We start from the raw sequence: 16,994 nt of genomic DNA on the forward strand, positions 1-16,994 counted from the left end.
GATAGGGCCAGTTCAATGGCCATTGAAATATCAGAGTGAACTCAACCAGTCATTCCCCTTCTTCTATAGCCAATTTGTATGCAATGATTCTGTTGGTTAAAATGAGTCTGTGGTGTGATGGAGTCTGACTGGAATATGTGTCAAGAGTAGAGCTGTGTGGGAACCGGACTGTCCATACCATGGAAAATTTTATATTAAAAAAAATCATTTAAAAAAAAAGTGAAATTTTTCACAGAATGAACATTTTTGAAAAATTCTAGTTTGGAAGAACTGAAACAGAATTGTTTAAAATTGTCATGCTGTGTCTCTGGCTCCTAGCCAGTTGCCCAGGAGCCCACCAACTTCCCCACCAGGCAAGTAGCCTGGGAGCTGGCCAACGGGGAACTTGGTCAGCCCAGAGAGCTGGCCAGATAGGAAGATTCATGATTATGCACTGGCTGCTTTGTATTGCTCTGATGATGCAAAGCAGCTGTAAACCTAGTTTATCTGGCCAGTGCACTCTGTTTAGTGCTACTCTAGTGTACTGATGGAAGTGTTAGAGAGCTTATTCCTTCACTCTCACACTTCCCTGGTCCTTCTCGCATGAACAGAGAGCAACAATACCTGAAGTCCGAAGGTGCAAACAATTCGATGTTTATTGGGGTGAACTTCCAGCAAGCTTAAATCCAAGTTCCTTTTTCCTTATTTTCAAATCCCAACTTACTTCCTGTTTGCCCCTAATTTATATAGTAATATTTTTAGCTATACCTTAACCAATCATTCTACTAAAATTTACCTAACCAATCCTAACATACTGTAACATGATTAGCTAACCAATTATATCCCACTACCTTAATTAGTTTACACCCAGCAAAATTAATTATACAGCAGACAGAAACAATTACAAAACCAGACAGAGACCATGCAAATAAACATACAAAACAATACAGAAGTGAGGATTTCACAACTACATCTATACAGACATAAGCATTTTCAAACTGTGTCCATTGATAAGAGAGTTCTTACCAGACAGAAAACTATCAACCTAAGTTTCCTTTTATATCTTCTAGGCTCTTTCCTTTCTCTGGAGGTGATAGGAATATAATCCTGTCCTGATATTCCTAACAGTCCAATAGCACCTTATTTCCATGTGACTAGTTTGGAATGTGAGGATGTGACCATACATTTCCCAGTTTATGGCTGCCTCTGCTGCTTAGCCGAAGGCCTTAGCCTAAGATCCAGGCCTCAGACTGTTACAGTGAGAGAAGGCTCTTACACATACAGAAAGTGATTTTGATTCTTTCTTTTATACCTCTATAACTAGCTAAGTGATAAGAATACACCTAAATTCTTAAAGTATAGGCCTTTACAGACAGGCCTGAATATCTATATCCTAACAGGAAGAAAAACCCTTAGATCTGCCCTTCCCCAAGTCTTGGAGGAATGGGGTCAAGAGCTCTTGGAGCTGCCTCTGTCACAGGCTTGGGGAGAGGATGATGAACCTCTTCAGCTGGAGGCGGAGCAGGGGTGTGCAGTGGAGCAAGGTGCACAAGGGTGGTGGAGGGGCAGAATTTCTGTTCGGCTGGGGGCACAAAATTAATAGCAGCGGGGCTGGGGAAGTACGGAATTGATGTGGGACTATGGGGGTGCACAATTTCATTAAGATATAGCTGTGGGGCACACTCAGGTAATTAATTGGTATTTTGGGGTTCTGGGAGAAGCTGAAGGCCCTCCACTCCATCAAGCAGCACATTATATACATAATTTGTGTAACTTGATCTAACCTGAGTTTCTGCAGCTGGAGCAAACAAAATTGCCTTGCTCACTGTAAATTTGTAAGAGTTGGCAGCACTGTAATAGTCCAGGCAGGCATAAAACCCAACTCTAACATTCTTCCTACACCTGGTCATTAACCTCATTTGGGAGTTGTCCATGTTTCTATTTCTTGCTTTAACATTTCCATCTCATCTTCAAGTATCCCCAGGGCCTCCTTCAGGTCCTCTGGAGTATTTTTCATAAGGATTGTATTCTGAGTAAGCAGTATGCTTCATATTCATATCCTGGCGATTTCCCTCTTCTGCTCCTAGTCTGTTCTCTATAAGGATGATGCAGATGGGAAAAAAATGAATATTTGTAAGAATCTCTTCCTTTTTCAGATTTTATGAAAGTCTGTTACATTTAAGGGTTTTAGGGTTGTATCATATACTTCTAAAAGACTTGGGCATCTGTTTTAGCTCCATTACATGCCTTGCATCTCTAATATCCCACATATTTATGAGGAAGCAAAGAAACATGAAAATTACAATTTGAAGAGAACTGAAATGTCCACAGGAAGACATCCAGCAGCAACAAGGAAAGAGAATCTTCAGGAAAGATTTGCAGATTTTATGCTAGATAAAGGAGACTTTTCTTCACAATACAAAAGTTCAGGATTCCTTTATCAACCATAACAAATTCCTCTTCTGCATGGAGAACAAATTTTAATGTATGTTACCATACATGTCTGAAAAATAAAGTATTGTGGATACCTCTGTTTTGTGTAGCTAAAGTAAAACTTTCAGTCTCTGTGGGTTTAATGGGCTGTGCTCAATGTTTTGAAAAGTAGATTTCAGTATTAAATAGTTTATTATTTAAAAGAGAATATCTGCAAAAATTGTTTGCCATGCCACAAGCTTTACCATTGCTTCATACTTCTCAAAAAACAAATGTCTAGTTAATGTTTCTCTTCAATTTATTTTATCACATCACAACATGAACATTTGAAACATTGTGAATTTTTGCCTTCTGGGTTACAGGCTTATGATTTTCTGGTTATATTCTTTCCCTAATTCTTGTTTCAATTTTGGATGATTCTTTATCAATTGATAAGACTTTAATGTCAATATTGCAGCAGAAGGTTACATTCTGCTCTGATACTATGTCATTAATTGAAATCAAGCCTGCTTCACCCAAGAAAAAATAATAAACTGACTGTGTTTAATATAGCTGTTTCACACTAACAATGCATGTTTGTGCATATGCACACATACTCATCTATTTCCACTCTTCTCAGACTGAGGTTGAAAGCCACCTTATAGAGGATTTCTTATGGAATTGCTCCACTTCCCTCAATCGTGTTTAGCTTCCTTTCCCTCCCCCTCCCCCTTCTCCCCGTCCGCCTTTTAGATACCAAGTACTTTTTTGTTCCTCTACTTCTAATTAAACTGGATTTGAACAGCTTTTGACTTATTATTTTCCAAAATGCTATCTTCATGTACATAAATTTGGAAACAAAAAAGAAATAAATCTGCACTGTTAGAAAATAAGTTATTTAAAATATTTTTGCATTCTTTAAATATGCAGTAAATTCATTATGTAGAAACTTAAACAAGAGAGCTTTTATTTCTGATGTTTTTTGTAAGTGTTTTGACCAGTAAACTGCTCAATGTCTACTGATTTTTTTATTATTATTGTAGGCTTATGATGAGGAGATGTATGGCAGTAAATATCAATGGATCATTCCTGGGTGGTATGAAAGTTCATGGTGGGAATCTTGGATTAATTCTTCACAGTGTCTCAGCAAAAACCTTCTTACTGCTATGGAAGGTTACATTGGAGTGGATTTTGAACCTCTCAGTTCAAAAGTGATAAAGACCATATCAGGACGGGTTAGTATCTTTCTTTCAACTACTTTGCAACATTCAAAAATATTCCTCTAATGTACATATTGTTTTGCCTGTCAATTATTTAAAATTTGATAACTACAGAAAGAGACATTGTAGGGTAGCTTTTTTTAATATTTTGTGTCTTTGGGTGAATTTAGTGATCAGGAAAGAGAGGGACTAATAACTACTAACAGAAATAGTCAGAGTACAGCAAGCATTAAGCAATCCCTCATCTCTCACCACAGATTCTCCACAACAATCGTCTTCTTCTGCCATGTTTTTGTGTAACCCTCATTCTCTTTTCTCCTCCTGCCCTCATTTTATCTCCCTTGTCTATGAGTGGATCCCTAAACAATCTCTCTTTTCCCTCAAGCCCTCGGCCCTCTCCTCATCATCTTGCAGACCTTTCCTAAGGGTCTGCTGCTTCATTTCCCTTGAAAAAGACTCTCAACAGCGCTGGGAACTTTGGAGCAGACCCACCTCTCCAGCCCCACGATGCTGGGGATCAGGGGCGGCTCCAGGCACCAGCACACCAAGCGCGTGCCTGGGGCAGCAAGCCGAGGAGGGCGGCCTGCCAGTCGCTGTGGGGGCAGCAGTCAGGGAGCCTTCGGCGGCGTGCCTGTGGGAGGTCCACCGGTCCTGTGGCTTCGGCGGCAATTCAGCGGTGGGTACGCCGAAGGCGTGGGACCTGCGGACCTCCCGCAGGCATGCCGCCAAATCCGCATTACCAGCGGACCTCCTGCAGCTGCACCGCCGAAGGCCGCCTGACTGCCGTGCTTGGGGCGGCAAAATACATAGAGCTGCCCCTGCTGGGGATGAATGTCTACAAAGCACAGGAATCCTTAGGGCTCTTAGAACCAATCTCCCGTTTCTCCACATCCTTCCTTAGGTTTCCCCAAGTTTCACCTACCATTCCCAGTCTCCTTTGTAACCAATTTATGTCCATCTCTCTGCCTCCCTTCTCCCACATTTAGATTTCCCTATCTGGTCCACTTCCTCCTACGTTGTCCTCTCACTTTCCTGCCTCTTTCCCAGGTCTCTCGCTGCCTCTTCCATGACTCATTTCATTTCCACCTCCCCGCTTCCCACCTTCTGGGGTGTCCCTGAAGACTGTTCTTCTGGCCAAAGATTTTTTAGGGCCCAAATGAGGAGGAAATCGCTGCTGCTGGCACAGCTAGGAGGCAGGTAGCCTGCCTCCGAAGAGCAGTGCTGCTATTGAGTAGCCTTTCTCAGAAGGTGATGTTGAGTGTAGAGCACACCAGTATTACTACAGGTAACTGCAAGGCACAGAGGGCAACCAGATCCTATGTTTTTGGTGCCCCTTACAGTGGGGTGCCCTAGGAAGCACCTATTATTGGACCTAGAACTAAGGCTGCCACTGGCAATTGCCAGATTTCCAAACACTTTTTTAATCAGAGGTGCTCATGTTTTTCCATGAGTCACTTCTTGACATCGATGCTTACTGGAAAAATGTTAAGTACTTTAACATTCTGATTAAACAATGTCAGTTCATTTCTTTTTAATTATCATCCTTATTATTTACTTATTTGCACTCGGATAGCAGCTGATATGATTATCCTTCTCCTCCAGTATGCTATTTTAAAACACGTAAGATATTATTTCTTCTCTTCTGCAGGGTGATATACAGATAAAATCCCTCTCCCTATTGGCTTTGTTCTTGGATTTTCCCTACAGACAGATACACATACATACCCTTAAGGCAGTAAAGCACAAGCCTTATACAAAATCTCCACATTACAATCCGCAGTACTAGATACTATGTGGGCAGACAGATCATTAGAAACCTATTTTGCTATCTCCTTCCTTAGCTGTATATATTATTTATACTCGGTAAACCCTGATCCTGCAAATTGTTAACCTTACTAGACCTCTGTGACTCACAGGATTGGATGCGCCCCAGATTTTAGATAGATAAATAAGCTGGCATTCTGCATATCACATAACCATGTGTATGATTTTTGAAGGTTCTTTGTCTTTTCAAGATGTTCTTTATAACACTTTTGGCATGTCTACACTACCCGCCGGATCAGACATGATAAATTGGCCACTGAGCACTCTCCCATCGACTCTGGTACTCCACCAGAACGAGACGCGCAAGCGGAGTTGACGGGAGAGTGTCAGCTGTCAACTTACTGTAGTGAAGACACCGCGGTAAGTAGATCTAAGTACGTCGACTTCAGCTATGCTATTGATGTAGCTGAAGTTTCATATCTTAGATCGACCCCGTGTGGTAGTGTAGACAGGTCCATAAAATGTGTTGTGTGTATTTATTTCTGTATAAAATATAATGCATGAAGTCCCAACCCATGAATAAATGGGCCTGATTCTCCACTGCTCTGCCCTCATGTAGTCATTCACACCTGTGCAGATTGAGTGCAAAATGCTACCATTCTGGAACTCATTGCAACAAGCTATTACTCAGGTCAAGAGTTTAGCAAGATTCTGAAACAAAACAATAATAACAACAAAACCCTAGACACTTTTGTGATTTTTAAAAAAATCACTTACATTAGGAAAAAATGATGAGGTTATAAAACCTCACTTCAGGGCATACCCCAACCTCTGTGACAGAGATCAGGAAGAATCTTCCCCTTTGATAATTCTATGGATCACCAGCTTGCAACCCAGGATGCTGGATGCATTGGAACAGAAGACTGATGTATGAAAGTAAAATTACTTAAAATGGGTGCTTCTTATATACACAGCCTGTGCAATACATATTCATCTCTTTCTAGGCTCTTTCCCTCCACCTCCCACCATCACTCTTGAAATTAATAAGAATGCATGATCTCATGGGGTTTTAACTCTTTCCTAGCGCTTGCCTTAAAAATCTTTTCTATATCAATGGGACACTTAAAAAATGAAGGTTCAGGACCCAAAATCTGTGAAGTCCTGAGCTATGTCGTGAAGTTTTATTTCCTTCTCCACAGACGCCACAGCAGTATGAAAAGGAGTATAATGACAAACGGGGAGATGGACAGTCCAGTAAATTTCATGGTTATGCCTACGATGGAATATGGGTGATTGCCAAAACACTGCAGCGGGCAATGAAATATCTCAACACTACAAACAAACACCAAAAAATTGAGGATTTTAACTACACTAACCATAAACTTGGCAAAATATTTCTGGATGCTATGAATGAAACCAACTTCTTTGGTGTAACGGTAAGTCCTAACCTGCTCTTATTCACTATATTTTTAAGTCAATATCTAAAGTATTCACATTACATTTTTTAAATAGTTGAAAAATAAAGGGAGGTGTATATGTGCAATTCTTGTGTTTTGGGAGGTTTCTGTCCTCCTTACTTACTGAATGGTATGTGGGCCAGATCTTCTTTGTACCACTTCAGCAGAGCACTGAAGCATGCGCTTAGCTGAATCGGGCTCCCGGTGCACTGTGGCAGCTTTGTGCCTCATTGCTGTCAGATACAGGCTATAGAGGTAGCACTCTGGCCCCAGGAGGACTATGATAAATCCTCTGCTGCTGAGAATCTGATCCATGATGCATTATCTATGTTTGATATGTAACTAGGTAAGCATTCAAGTGCTTCTGGTTTTGTGCCAATTTCTTCTTATAGAAAGTATGTGTCTTAGTGTGGTACACAGTGTGATTCATATATGATAACTCTGTTTCCCTTCCTAGTCAAAGGTGAAATAGGTGTTGATAAAGAGCAGATACATCAATTGTTTGGAAAATTCACGCATATACATGTCAGTATGTTAGGATATGCATCATGAGGTATTAAAGGAAGTAGCCAAGAACTTAGGCCCAAGTCCTGCAAGCTGCTTCACTTGTGAGTAGTGGTACCCTGGCGCTGAGTAGTTTGTACCTTATGGACTTAACTGATCTATCGACCATATTGGAAACCTAATGAAAACCAGGGAGCTTGTGAAAGATTGGAGAAAAGTACATGTAGTGTCGATCTTGGGAGTGTGGGGGTTAAAATGGAGAAGCAGCAAGAGAAGTACGCAACTTGAGTTCCATCTCTGCATCTGTGTGCAGGGTTACTACCAAAATCTAACTTTCATGTTTTGTCTTGTAAAATAATGAAACAACTACAGTATCAAGAGAAAGATTCCTAAACTTTTAGAGAATAACAAAAGCATTAATCTGTAAAATCAATCCCACACAAATTTGATATATTTATTTTAGAATTACAAAATTAGTGAGTGTAATGGTCAAAATCCTCAGATGATGCTGCTGCCTTATGGCTCCTTGAGCTGCCAGACACCAGTATATTCTTGAGGAACAACTCAGCGTGTCCCCAAGGGTCTGTAAGTTGTACAAGCTGCAATAGACTCTAGGTGGCAATTTTAGCAGCTAGAGATTGATGAAATGCTGGGGTGTTCTTGTAATACTTTCTTTTCCCCACTACATGCTTTACATTGGATAGCTGAGAGGTGGGGGTAAGGGGCAGGAGACAGCGGTATGGTGCTAGCTACACCAGTCCTTCACCACTCAGGAATTTCCCCAGGTAACCATTTCAACCAGCTTTAAGACTGCTTTACATTATTGGAGCAGCACAAAGCATCTTTGGTGGGACCAAGGATCTAGCCCAATATATCTACAGCCAAATTCTATTCTCAGTTATACCCCTTTAAAACTGTAGTAACTCTTTTGATTTCAGGGAAGCGGCTTCAGGCTTTTAGGAGTGTAAATCAGATCAGAATATAGACCTTAAGTTTTCAGAAGTCATTTGATAGTGTGTCTCGCAAACTGTCAGATGTACATTCAGAATTGATACAGAGCTGTACTCTCCAGGGGGATCTCTGGGAGATACTCTGCCTCAGAATGAATACCTTCCAGAGCTCCACAACATGCCTGGGGAGAGAGCCTGCCACTACACTCACCTGGGCAAGCTGCATGCTTGCTGATTAGCACCTGTAATGCTAAGTGAGTAGATATGGAATGGGGACTTTTAAGATAATGTGGGTTGCTGGTGTGGCATGGAGGTAGCAGTCCCTGCACTTATCTGAACACAGGGACTTCACATTTCATGTGGTTTTGAATAGAACACATAGAAAATGGGAAGGCTCCTTGGCTGGTCCCTGGTAATCTGTACAGCTACTTAACAACCTGTCACAGCCTGGGCACAAATTAATTCTCATCATTTTAGATATTAACTCATCACTTGAATTCAAAACAGGTTGAAGTAACGTAAACAAAGGGTAATCATATATGGCAAAAAATGATGTTGGGGGAAGTGTCTAGTTGCCCACACCAACAGTCAGTGGCAGGATTGGTTTTATTTAATATCATCATTAAGTATTGTAGCATTATGATAGATTCCATTTTGGAAATACTTATATTACAATAAAACTGTTCAAGGAATATTATTTAGGCTACAATGTAAAAGAAAAATATTCATGTTTGGATATGATAGAATTTACAATTGCCCATGCAAATTTAATTCTGACGCTTACTCATTCTTGTTCACTGAATGAGGCAGGGAGTCCGGTGGGAAAAAAATGTGATAATTTAATTAAAGGTGGTATCATAATACATGTGCTGAAGAGGGCTGAATTAATATTGTACAGAAAACTGAAAATCAGATTGTTCCGATATTTGATTTTGAAATGGTACTTTTTTAACAAAGGTTTTTGTACATAATTGCTTACTTTTTAAAAGAAAATACAATTTTCTTTGATATTCAACTGTAACTATCATCAGCAGGGTTTGAACCCTGCACCTCTTGTATTGTAACACAAATTACTATCACATAAGTTGTAGAACAAGGAAGGGCAAGTGATAATAGGAGAAAGCTGCTTATCCAGCAAAGCAATTGACCACGAGGTACAAGTACTGCTTCCAGGGGATAGCTGGAGGATTGCCTACCTCTCTCTTCTCCCACTTAGCCCAGAGTTAGGGAAGCTGCTGTTTCATGGGGCACTCCCTGAAAGGTGTGGGGAACAGGATCCTGGGGCCACGTGTTGCCATTCGGAGGTGGTTGTGGGGTCACGTTGTCTCACTTCCTGTCCCTCCCCTGCAAAAGTGTTGTGGGAGCTCTGGCTCTGTTTGGTTGCATGAAGGATTTCAAGAGGGTAATGGCTTCATGGATCAGTTTGGGGAAGTGCTGCAAGCATAAGAGTCAGCAAGGAAGAGGGCACAAGAGCACTTGGGCGGGAGGAGATAAATAGAGAGGGGCAGAGCTAGGGACGGCCCTTAAGGATGAGGGCAAGACTCTTGAATTTAATGTAGTGAATTCAAGGCATCCAAAGAGGAAGTTGATTTAATTGGTCCAGGAAGGTGATCATAGCAGCTGTATTTTTAATAGACAATGTGGGTCAGGGAGGCCAGAGAAGAGAATATTGCAGGAGCCTAGACAAGAAATCATGAGCGCCTAAATGAGAATTTTAGTTGATAGAAAAGGCCAGATCCCAGAGTTGTTACAATGGAAAAAAGCAGCAAGATATGGACATGGCTTAGATGTGTGACGCACATTGTTGTTGACTCTTGTGATTTTATCATAAGTCTCACAATATTTGGCGTTTCACTTAAAGCCCCAGCTTCTGTAGCCAGGTGATTACATGAGACTCACATAAGAATGGCTATGCTGGGTCAGACCAATGGTCCATCTAGCCCAGTATCTTGTCTTCTGACACTGGCCACTGCCTGATGCTTCAGAGGGAAAGAACAAAACAGGGCAATTATCTAGTGATCCATACCTTGTCGTCCAGTCCCAGCATCTGGCTGTCAGAGGCTCAGGGACACCCAGAACATGGGGTTGCCTCTCTGACCAGCTTGGCCAATAGCCACTGATGGATCTGTCCTCCATGAACTTATCCAATCCTTTTTTGAACCCAGTTATAATTTTAAATTATCTCAATTTTTGTTTAAAATGTAGGTAAGTTTCTAACACTCATGGAGAAAAACTTGTAAACATGATGGCTAAAAAGTTCAAAAGCCAGAAAATGAATACAAAGAACCCAACATTTTAAGTCAATCTCATGATATTTTGGAGGCCAGACATAATTTTTGAATGCTTGCGGTTGACAATACTGAGTCCAGAAGTGAAGTGAGAGTCAGAGGCAACAGCCAGGTGTTGGGGTGCAATCGTGATGGTGATGATGAGACATCTAGGAGGATATGTCAGAGAGCCAGATCTACAGGTGGGATGCACAGAGATGTCTCAAGTCCATGAACCTATGACAAAAATAAAAGTTCTAGTAATTGAGCATTTTCTCAATACCTCAGGAGCAGATCAGGGCCCATCTTGTCACCGGCACAAGGAAATAGACTTCAACTCTGCATGACTAATGCTCAATAGCTCCCCCCCTTTGAGTGGGTGGAGCTCTATCTTCCCCCAAAACACCTGGTGGCATGTCAGTGGTTCTGCAATGTAGCCCTGTTGCACCTGGTCACCCTGCACCTCCCCAGAGCAGCAGGGTGACCAGGAGTGAGACTGTGATTCCCTGAGTTGCATTTTCCCTCCTGGGATGTTCCTGGGGCAGTGAACCCTTACTAAGGATTAGATCACAAAGTGAATATCAGTCCCTTCATTTTTCCTTTCCCTCTTTTCCATGTCCACCTCTTGTTTAATCTTGACAGCACATCATGGTAAAAATGATAGATTTTATTACCACAGTCTTGGTTGTGAAGGGAAAGTATTTAATCTGAGATGAAGAAGCATGACATTTTAATTTTTAAACTATTCTCAGAAGAGACATAAAAAAGTGAAAACTCATCTATGAACTGTTTCTTTGAGAGGGAAAAGAGACAATGTTTCATCATCAGCCAGGTTGAGCATTTATGTGATTTTTATATTAATTATGTCTTATCCACCTGTGATTAATATTGTTGCTTTATAATGTTTTTGTAGAATGTTAAATTATTGTTCAATGTGATGAGTACCTTGGTCAGGGCAATTTGTGTAGTATAATTAAGTTATTATTTTTATCAAAACAGCACCTATTCCCTAAGGCAATACCAACTAAAATTATCAATTAGAGGCCAAGGTACTTTTTAGTCTGATATTTTGATCAACGATCTTAATGTTATCTTTTGTTACATATAAAATGTACATTTTTTGTTTAGTCCAGGTTTTTATCAGTAGTATATTAAACTGCCATAGAAAAAGATTTCAATATAGCAAAAATCATGGGATTCTAGATCTTGAAATAGAAGAAAATAATTTGATCAAATAACACTATCCCATTATACTAACTGAGCAATGTTAGGCTTTTGTCGGTCAGGGGTTTGAAAAAAGACACCCCTGACTGACATAAGTTTCACTAACAAAAGCGGCGATGTGGACAGCGCTATGTCAATGGAAGATGCTCTCCTGCCAGCATAGCTACCGCCACTCATTGGGGGTGGTTTACACAGAGCAGCTACACAGAGATCTTACAGCAATGCAGCTGCATTGGTACAGCTGTGGCACTGTAAGGTCCACAGTGTAGACATAGCCTCATGAGTGATAGCAAAAGACGGACACAGTAAAAGGGGTCTTGCAAAAAGAGCAAAACCATAAACAATGGTTCTTGTTTCCTCTCTGAAATATAAACTCTGAGTTTAACATGTCCTTCCCACAGGTGATCTGATTCTCAGTACATTGGAAGAAGAAGACCCTGTTAGCAGTTTGTGGATCTTTTGGGCCAGATTCTCTGCTTCATTGAATTTATACTTGGTGATGCAAAGTGGGAGACGATCAGGGAAATAGTTACAGCTCTCTGCATCTCTGCCCGGCTCAGCCTGAGCATAGGTTAGAGTATGTCTAGGGGCTTCGCTACGCTGAGCCAGCTGGTAATAGCCCCCAAGGCACCATTCACCCGCTGAGCAAAGCCACAGCATAGCATACTTTGGGCACTTCTCCTCCTCTCTATCATTTCTAAAGCTGGTTGAAAATTTTTTGACAGCCCCCGGGTCCCCCTTTGAAAAATTGCTGTTTCATCATGAAGGTTTCTCATGTGTGTCTATGTGTGTGTGTGTGTGTGAGAAAGAGAGAGAGAGAGAGAGAGAGATCCACGCTGAGCCCAGAATAGCCAATACCCAGTGGTGAGGGCACTCACCTGGGATGTGGGTGACCCTACTGAGTGCCCTAACCACCAAGCTATAGAGTCTCTCTCTCTCTCTCTCTAGCCCAATGAATATTTGATTATTTATACATAGCAGAACAGCTCCAGCAGGAGAGATTGAGGGAATCCCACCTCTTGCAGCTATTTCTCTTTGTATAAATAAATATTCTGAGAGACAAAGAGACTAACTCTTTAGCCTGGTGGTGAGAGCACTAGTCTCACCTTGGAGATGGGACACCCAGGTTCAGGTTACTGCTCCGTATGATTCGGAGAACAGATGTAAACCTGGGTCTTCCATTTCCCAACTTCATGCCCTTACCACTGGCTATTCTTCTCTTAAGGGTTCTTGTGAACATTTTTTTGAAAGGTCTCGATTTTGTTCTAATGCAGAATGAAAGCAAATTCTGAAATCTCAAACTTTTTCACTAAACAGAATTGTTGTTTTCCAGCCAGCTCTCATCCAGAGTTGTCCTGTACTTTGGAGGAGGGGGGTGGAGGACCTAGCAATGACAGTTCTGTGCCTTCTGAGAACTTCTCTATAGTTGTGTCTTTTGTTCTTTACACAACAATCATAATATGAAAGAACTACATGGGCATAGTAGGGTCCAAAAATTTGTGTTTTCTAACTAATATACAAAATATGAGGCCTAGTTAGGTATATACACTACTGCTCTGGCAGGGTATTGGTGATTTTTGAAACACAGGACAGTGAGCACCATCAGAGAGCTCACAAAGTATTTAAAGGGATGCTACCCAATTCATATACACTACACATGTGCCCCATGCAAAGGCAGTGAAGTGAGGCACAGAGTCTGACTTTCATTTTTGGCTAACTTTCTATTACTGAAGTTAATCTTCTTATGAAGCATCAGGTATGACAAGAATGCCATACTACATGGAACAGAGGATTGCATTTGGTATTTGAAAAGCCTGTGTTCCTTCTGGAAATCTAAAGTAGTAATATGTGGACATAACTGTATGAATGTCTTCTAGTAAATGTTGTAATTGTAAACCTTTGCATCTCTAACTTGCACTGGGGCTGGGCAGCTTTGGAGTAATTGGCTTTCTACAGTCCAACTTTCCCACTCTGTCTGAGCTGAGTGGAAAATTGACACCTGAGAGTTTACATCTTTTCTATGTAAGGAGACTAATCTGTTCTATTCAGGCTCTTATCTAGTGTTGATCTCTGTAGTATCTGAATTTCCTCCAGTAGTGTATTAAGTAACATGACCAACATCTGTTCATTCTTTCTTCCTCTCCCCAGGGGAAAATTATGTAGGGAATTATTTTAATATAATATATGGTATGAACAATTATGTGTGTTTACATAGCAAAAAATAAAAATGATTGACGAAGTGCATACTACACTTGGAACAGAAGATGGTGGGGTCTGTGGTGGTTTTTCATTTTCATTCCAAAATTTTTGCCTGGCCCCTGCAAAAACTTTGTCACCTCGACAGACAAGCCTTACTTGCAGTGGACAGTTCCATTTTGCCAGAACAGAACTGTCAGATACAGTTCTCATTTTTCACCTTCAGGTGTCCTGGAGCAAGACCATTGAGTGTCTTGTAGATAAGGACCAAGACCTCAACTCTAACACATTATTCTATGGGGAGCCATTATGTTTGTATGTAAATTAGAGATATACTTCATTCTCTTGAAAGTGCTTTAGCACTGTTTTCCTGTATTTCCCAAGTAGATATTTCTCTTCCAATTTCTTTGACATTGTAATGGTCCTGTTGTCACAGGATAGCTGGCCCCTGTAAATGAAGCCAGTCCAGGTCCCCTGTGCCAGAACGTGCTCCCATGTGGCCAATTAAGAAGTCAGGACAGCACCTGGGAACGATAAAGGACCAGGGAGAATCTATGCAGAGTCTCAATAGGAGAGAGAGAGACTGACCAAGTTATTGGGAACTATGAAGGACTGGGGAGAATCTCTGGGGAGACACTCAGTGAGATAAAGATAGAGCCAGTAAGTAGATCAGTGGAGACTAGAGTGACATGGAGTCTGAGTGAGTCAGAGCAGACTGGTTCAGTCAGGAAGGATGGGTAAGTTAGAGGTGATGGAGACCAGAGTACTGGAGGAGTGCCAGAAAGAAGCAGAAACAGTGGTTCCTGGGAGAAGGCAGGAGAGCAGCAAGAGAGATTTGCTGGCTGGTGTCAACAGGACAGCGAGCCAGAGCCAGAAGGGCTGAAGGCAGGAGGAGCAGCAGCAGGGAGAGCTGTCTGCTGGCTCTAAACCAGAAAGCCAGAGCCAAGGACCGGAGAGGTCTAGAGGCACGGGAGCAGTGGTGGAGCTTACCAGCTGATATCTTCAGAACCAGACACCTGGATCCAGAGAAAACATGAGTGGGCTGGGGAAGTGAGGGATGCTCCCTTGTCAGGGATGCCCCCAGAAGAGAGGCTGTGAAGTTGCTTGTTGGGATGAGTGGCATTACACTTCAGCTGGAAGGGTTGGGGTAGCAGTCCTCATACAAGGAGAGGAGAGGACTGACAGAGTCCAGATGCAGTTGAAAGCACCGGTATGTGATAAATGGAGCATTAAGAAACAGGATGTCTTGAGTTTTAATGACAGCTTGCGCTGGGGTAAGCAATGGACTACATGTGTGGGACTTTTGTTATGGACTTTTTTGAACTATGTTCTGGTAATTCATCCTGTTGATGGAGTAGAGGATAAACTTGCATGGAGTTATGGGTATTCCAAAAGGGGAAACTGAGGCAGGAGTGATTGTTATGCTGTGGTCTGCCAGCTGAGGGCAGCAGGTGGGATTGCCCTATGACAGCTGAATTAATAGATTTCTAGATTTTAATGCCAGAAGGGATCATTATGATCATCTAATCTGACATCCTGTATAACATAGGCCACAGAACTTTCCCAAAATAATTCCTAGACCATATCTTTTAGAAAAACATCCATTCTTTATTTAAAAATTGGCAGTGATGGAGAATCCACCACAATCCTTGGTAAATTATTCCAATTATAAACTACTCTCTCCATTAAAAATTTACGCTTATCTCTAGCCAGAATGTATCTAGCTTAAACTTCTAGCCATTGGATTGTGTTATACCTTTCAATGATAGATTGAAGAGCCCATTGTTAATTATTTGTTCCCCATGTAGGTGCCAACAGATTGTAATCAAGTCACCCCTTACCCTTCTCTTTGTCAAGATAAATACATTGAGCTCCTTCAGTTAATCATCATAAGGCAAGTTTTCTAATCCTTTGATCGTTCTCATGGCTCTTTTATGAATCCTCCCCAATTTATCAACATCCTTCTTGAACTGTGGGCCACAGAACTGGACAGATTATTTCAGCAGAGGTCACACCAGTGCCAAATAGAGGTAAAATAACCTCTCCTACTCAAAATTTCCCTGTTTATGCATCCCAGGATCATATTAGCTCTTTTTGCCACAGTGTCATGCTATGAGCTCATGTTCAGTTGATTATCCACCATGATGCCCAAATCTTTTTCAGGGTCACTGTTTCCCAGGATAGAGCCCCTGTCCTCTAAGTATGGCCTACCTTCTTTCTTCCTAGATGTATACATTTACATTTAGCCTTATTAAAGCTTGTATTGTTTGCTTCAGCTCAGTTTACCAAGCAACCCAGCTCTCTCTGAATCCATGACCAGTCTTCTTCATTATTTACCACTCCCCAATTTTTGTGTCATCTGAAAATTTTGTAAGTGATTTTGTTTTCTTCCAAAAATGCTAAATAGGGTAGGGCCTTGCAGGGCCCCACTGGAAGCAGACCTACTCTATGATGATTCCCTGTTTACAGTTACATTTTGAGACCGATCAGTTAACCAGTTAATCAGTTTTTAATCTGTTTAATGTGTGTCATGTTAATTTGATATCATCTGAGTTTTTTAAGCAAAATGTCGTATAATATCGTGTCAGATGCCTTACAGAAGTACAAGTACATTACGTCAACATTATTATCTTTAAAAAGCAACAGAGGGTCCTGTGGCACCTTTAAGACTAACAGAAGTATTGGGAGCATAAGCTTTCGTGGGTAAGAACCTCACTTCTTCAGATGCAAGTCAGGTGCCACAGGAGCCTCTGTTGCTTTTTACAGATTCAGACAAACACAGCTACCCCTCTGATACTATTATCTTTATCAATCAAACTTGTAATCTCATTTTAAAAGAAAAAGATATCAAGTTACTTTTTTTGAAGTTACTTTGACAGGATCTATTTTCCACAAACTCATGTTTATTTGCATTACATTGCCCTCTTTTAGTTCTTGATTAATCAAGTCCCGTATCAGCCACTCCATTATCTTGCTTGAGGTAGACGTCAGGCTGACAGGCCTATAATTACCTCAGTTATC

General features: G+C 41.2%; 1 protein-coding gene across 1 annotated transcript in view; it reads left to right on the forward strand.

The window, feature by feature from the left end:
* Positions 1-16,994, forward strand: part of GABBR2 (gamma-aminobutyric acid type B receptor subunit 2) — an 847,514-nt gene that overhangs the window by 426,028 nt on the left and 404,492 nt on the right. Inside the window, exons 6-7 of the mRNA XM_054020335.1 lie at positions 3,435-3,626; positions 6,575-6,811. Of these exons, the coding sequence (XP_053876310.1) occupies positions 3,435-3,626; positions 6,575-6,811 (429 nt within the window). The remainder of the gene's footprint in view (positions 1-3,434; positions 3,627-6,574; positions 6,812-16,994) is intronic.

Source organism: Malaclemys terrapin, chromosome 2 (assembly GCF_027887155.1).
Source record: "Malaclemys terrapin pileata isolate rMalTer1 chromosome 2, rMalTer1.hap1, whole genome shotgun sequence".
NCBI lineage: Eukaryota > Metazoa > Chordata > Testudines > Emydidae > Malaclemys > Malaclemys terrapin.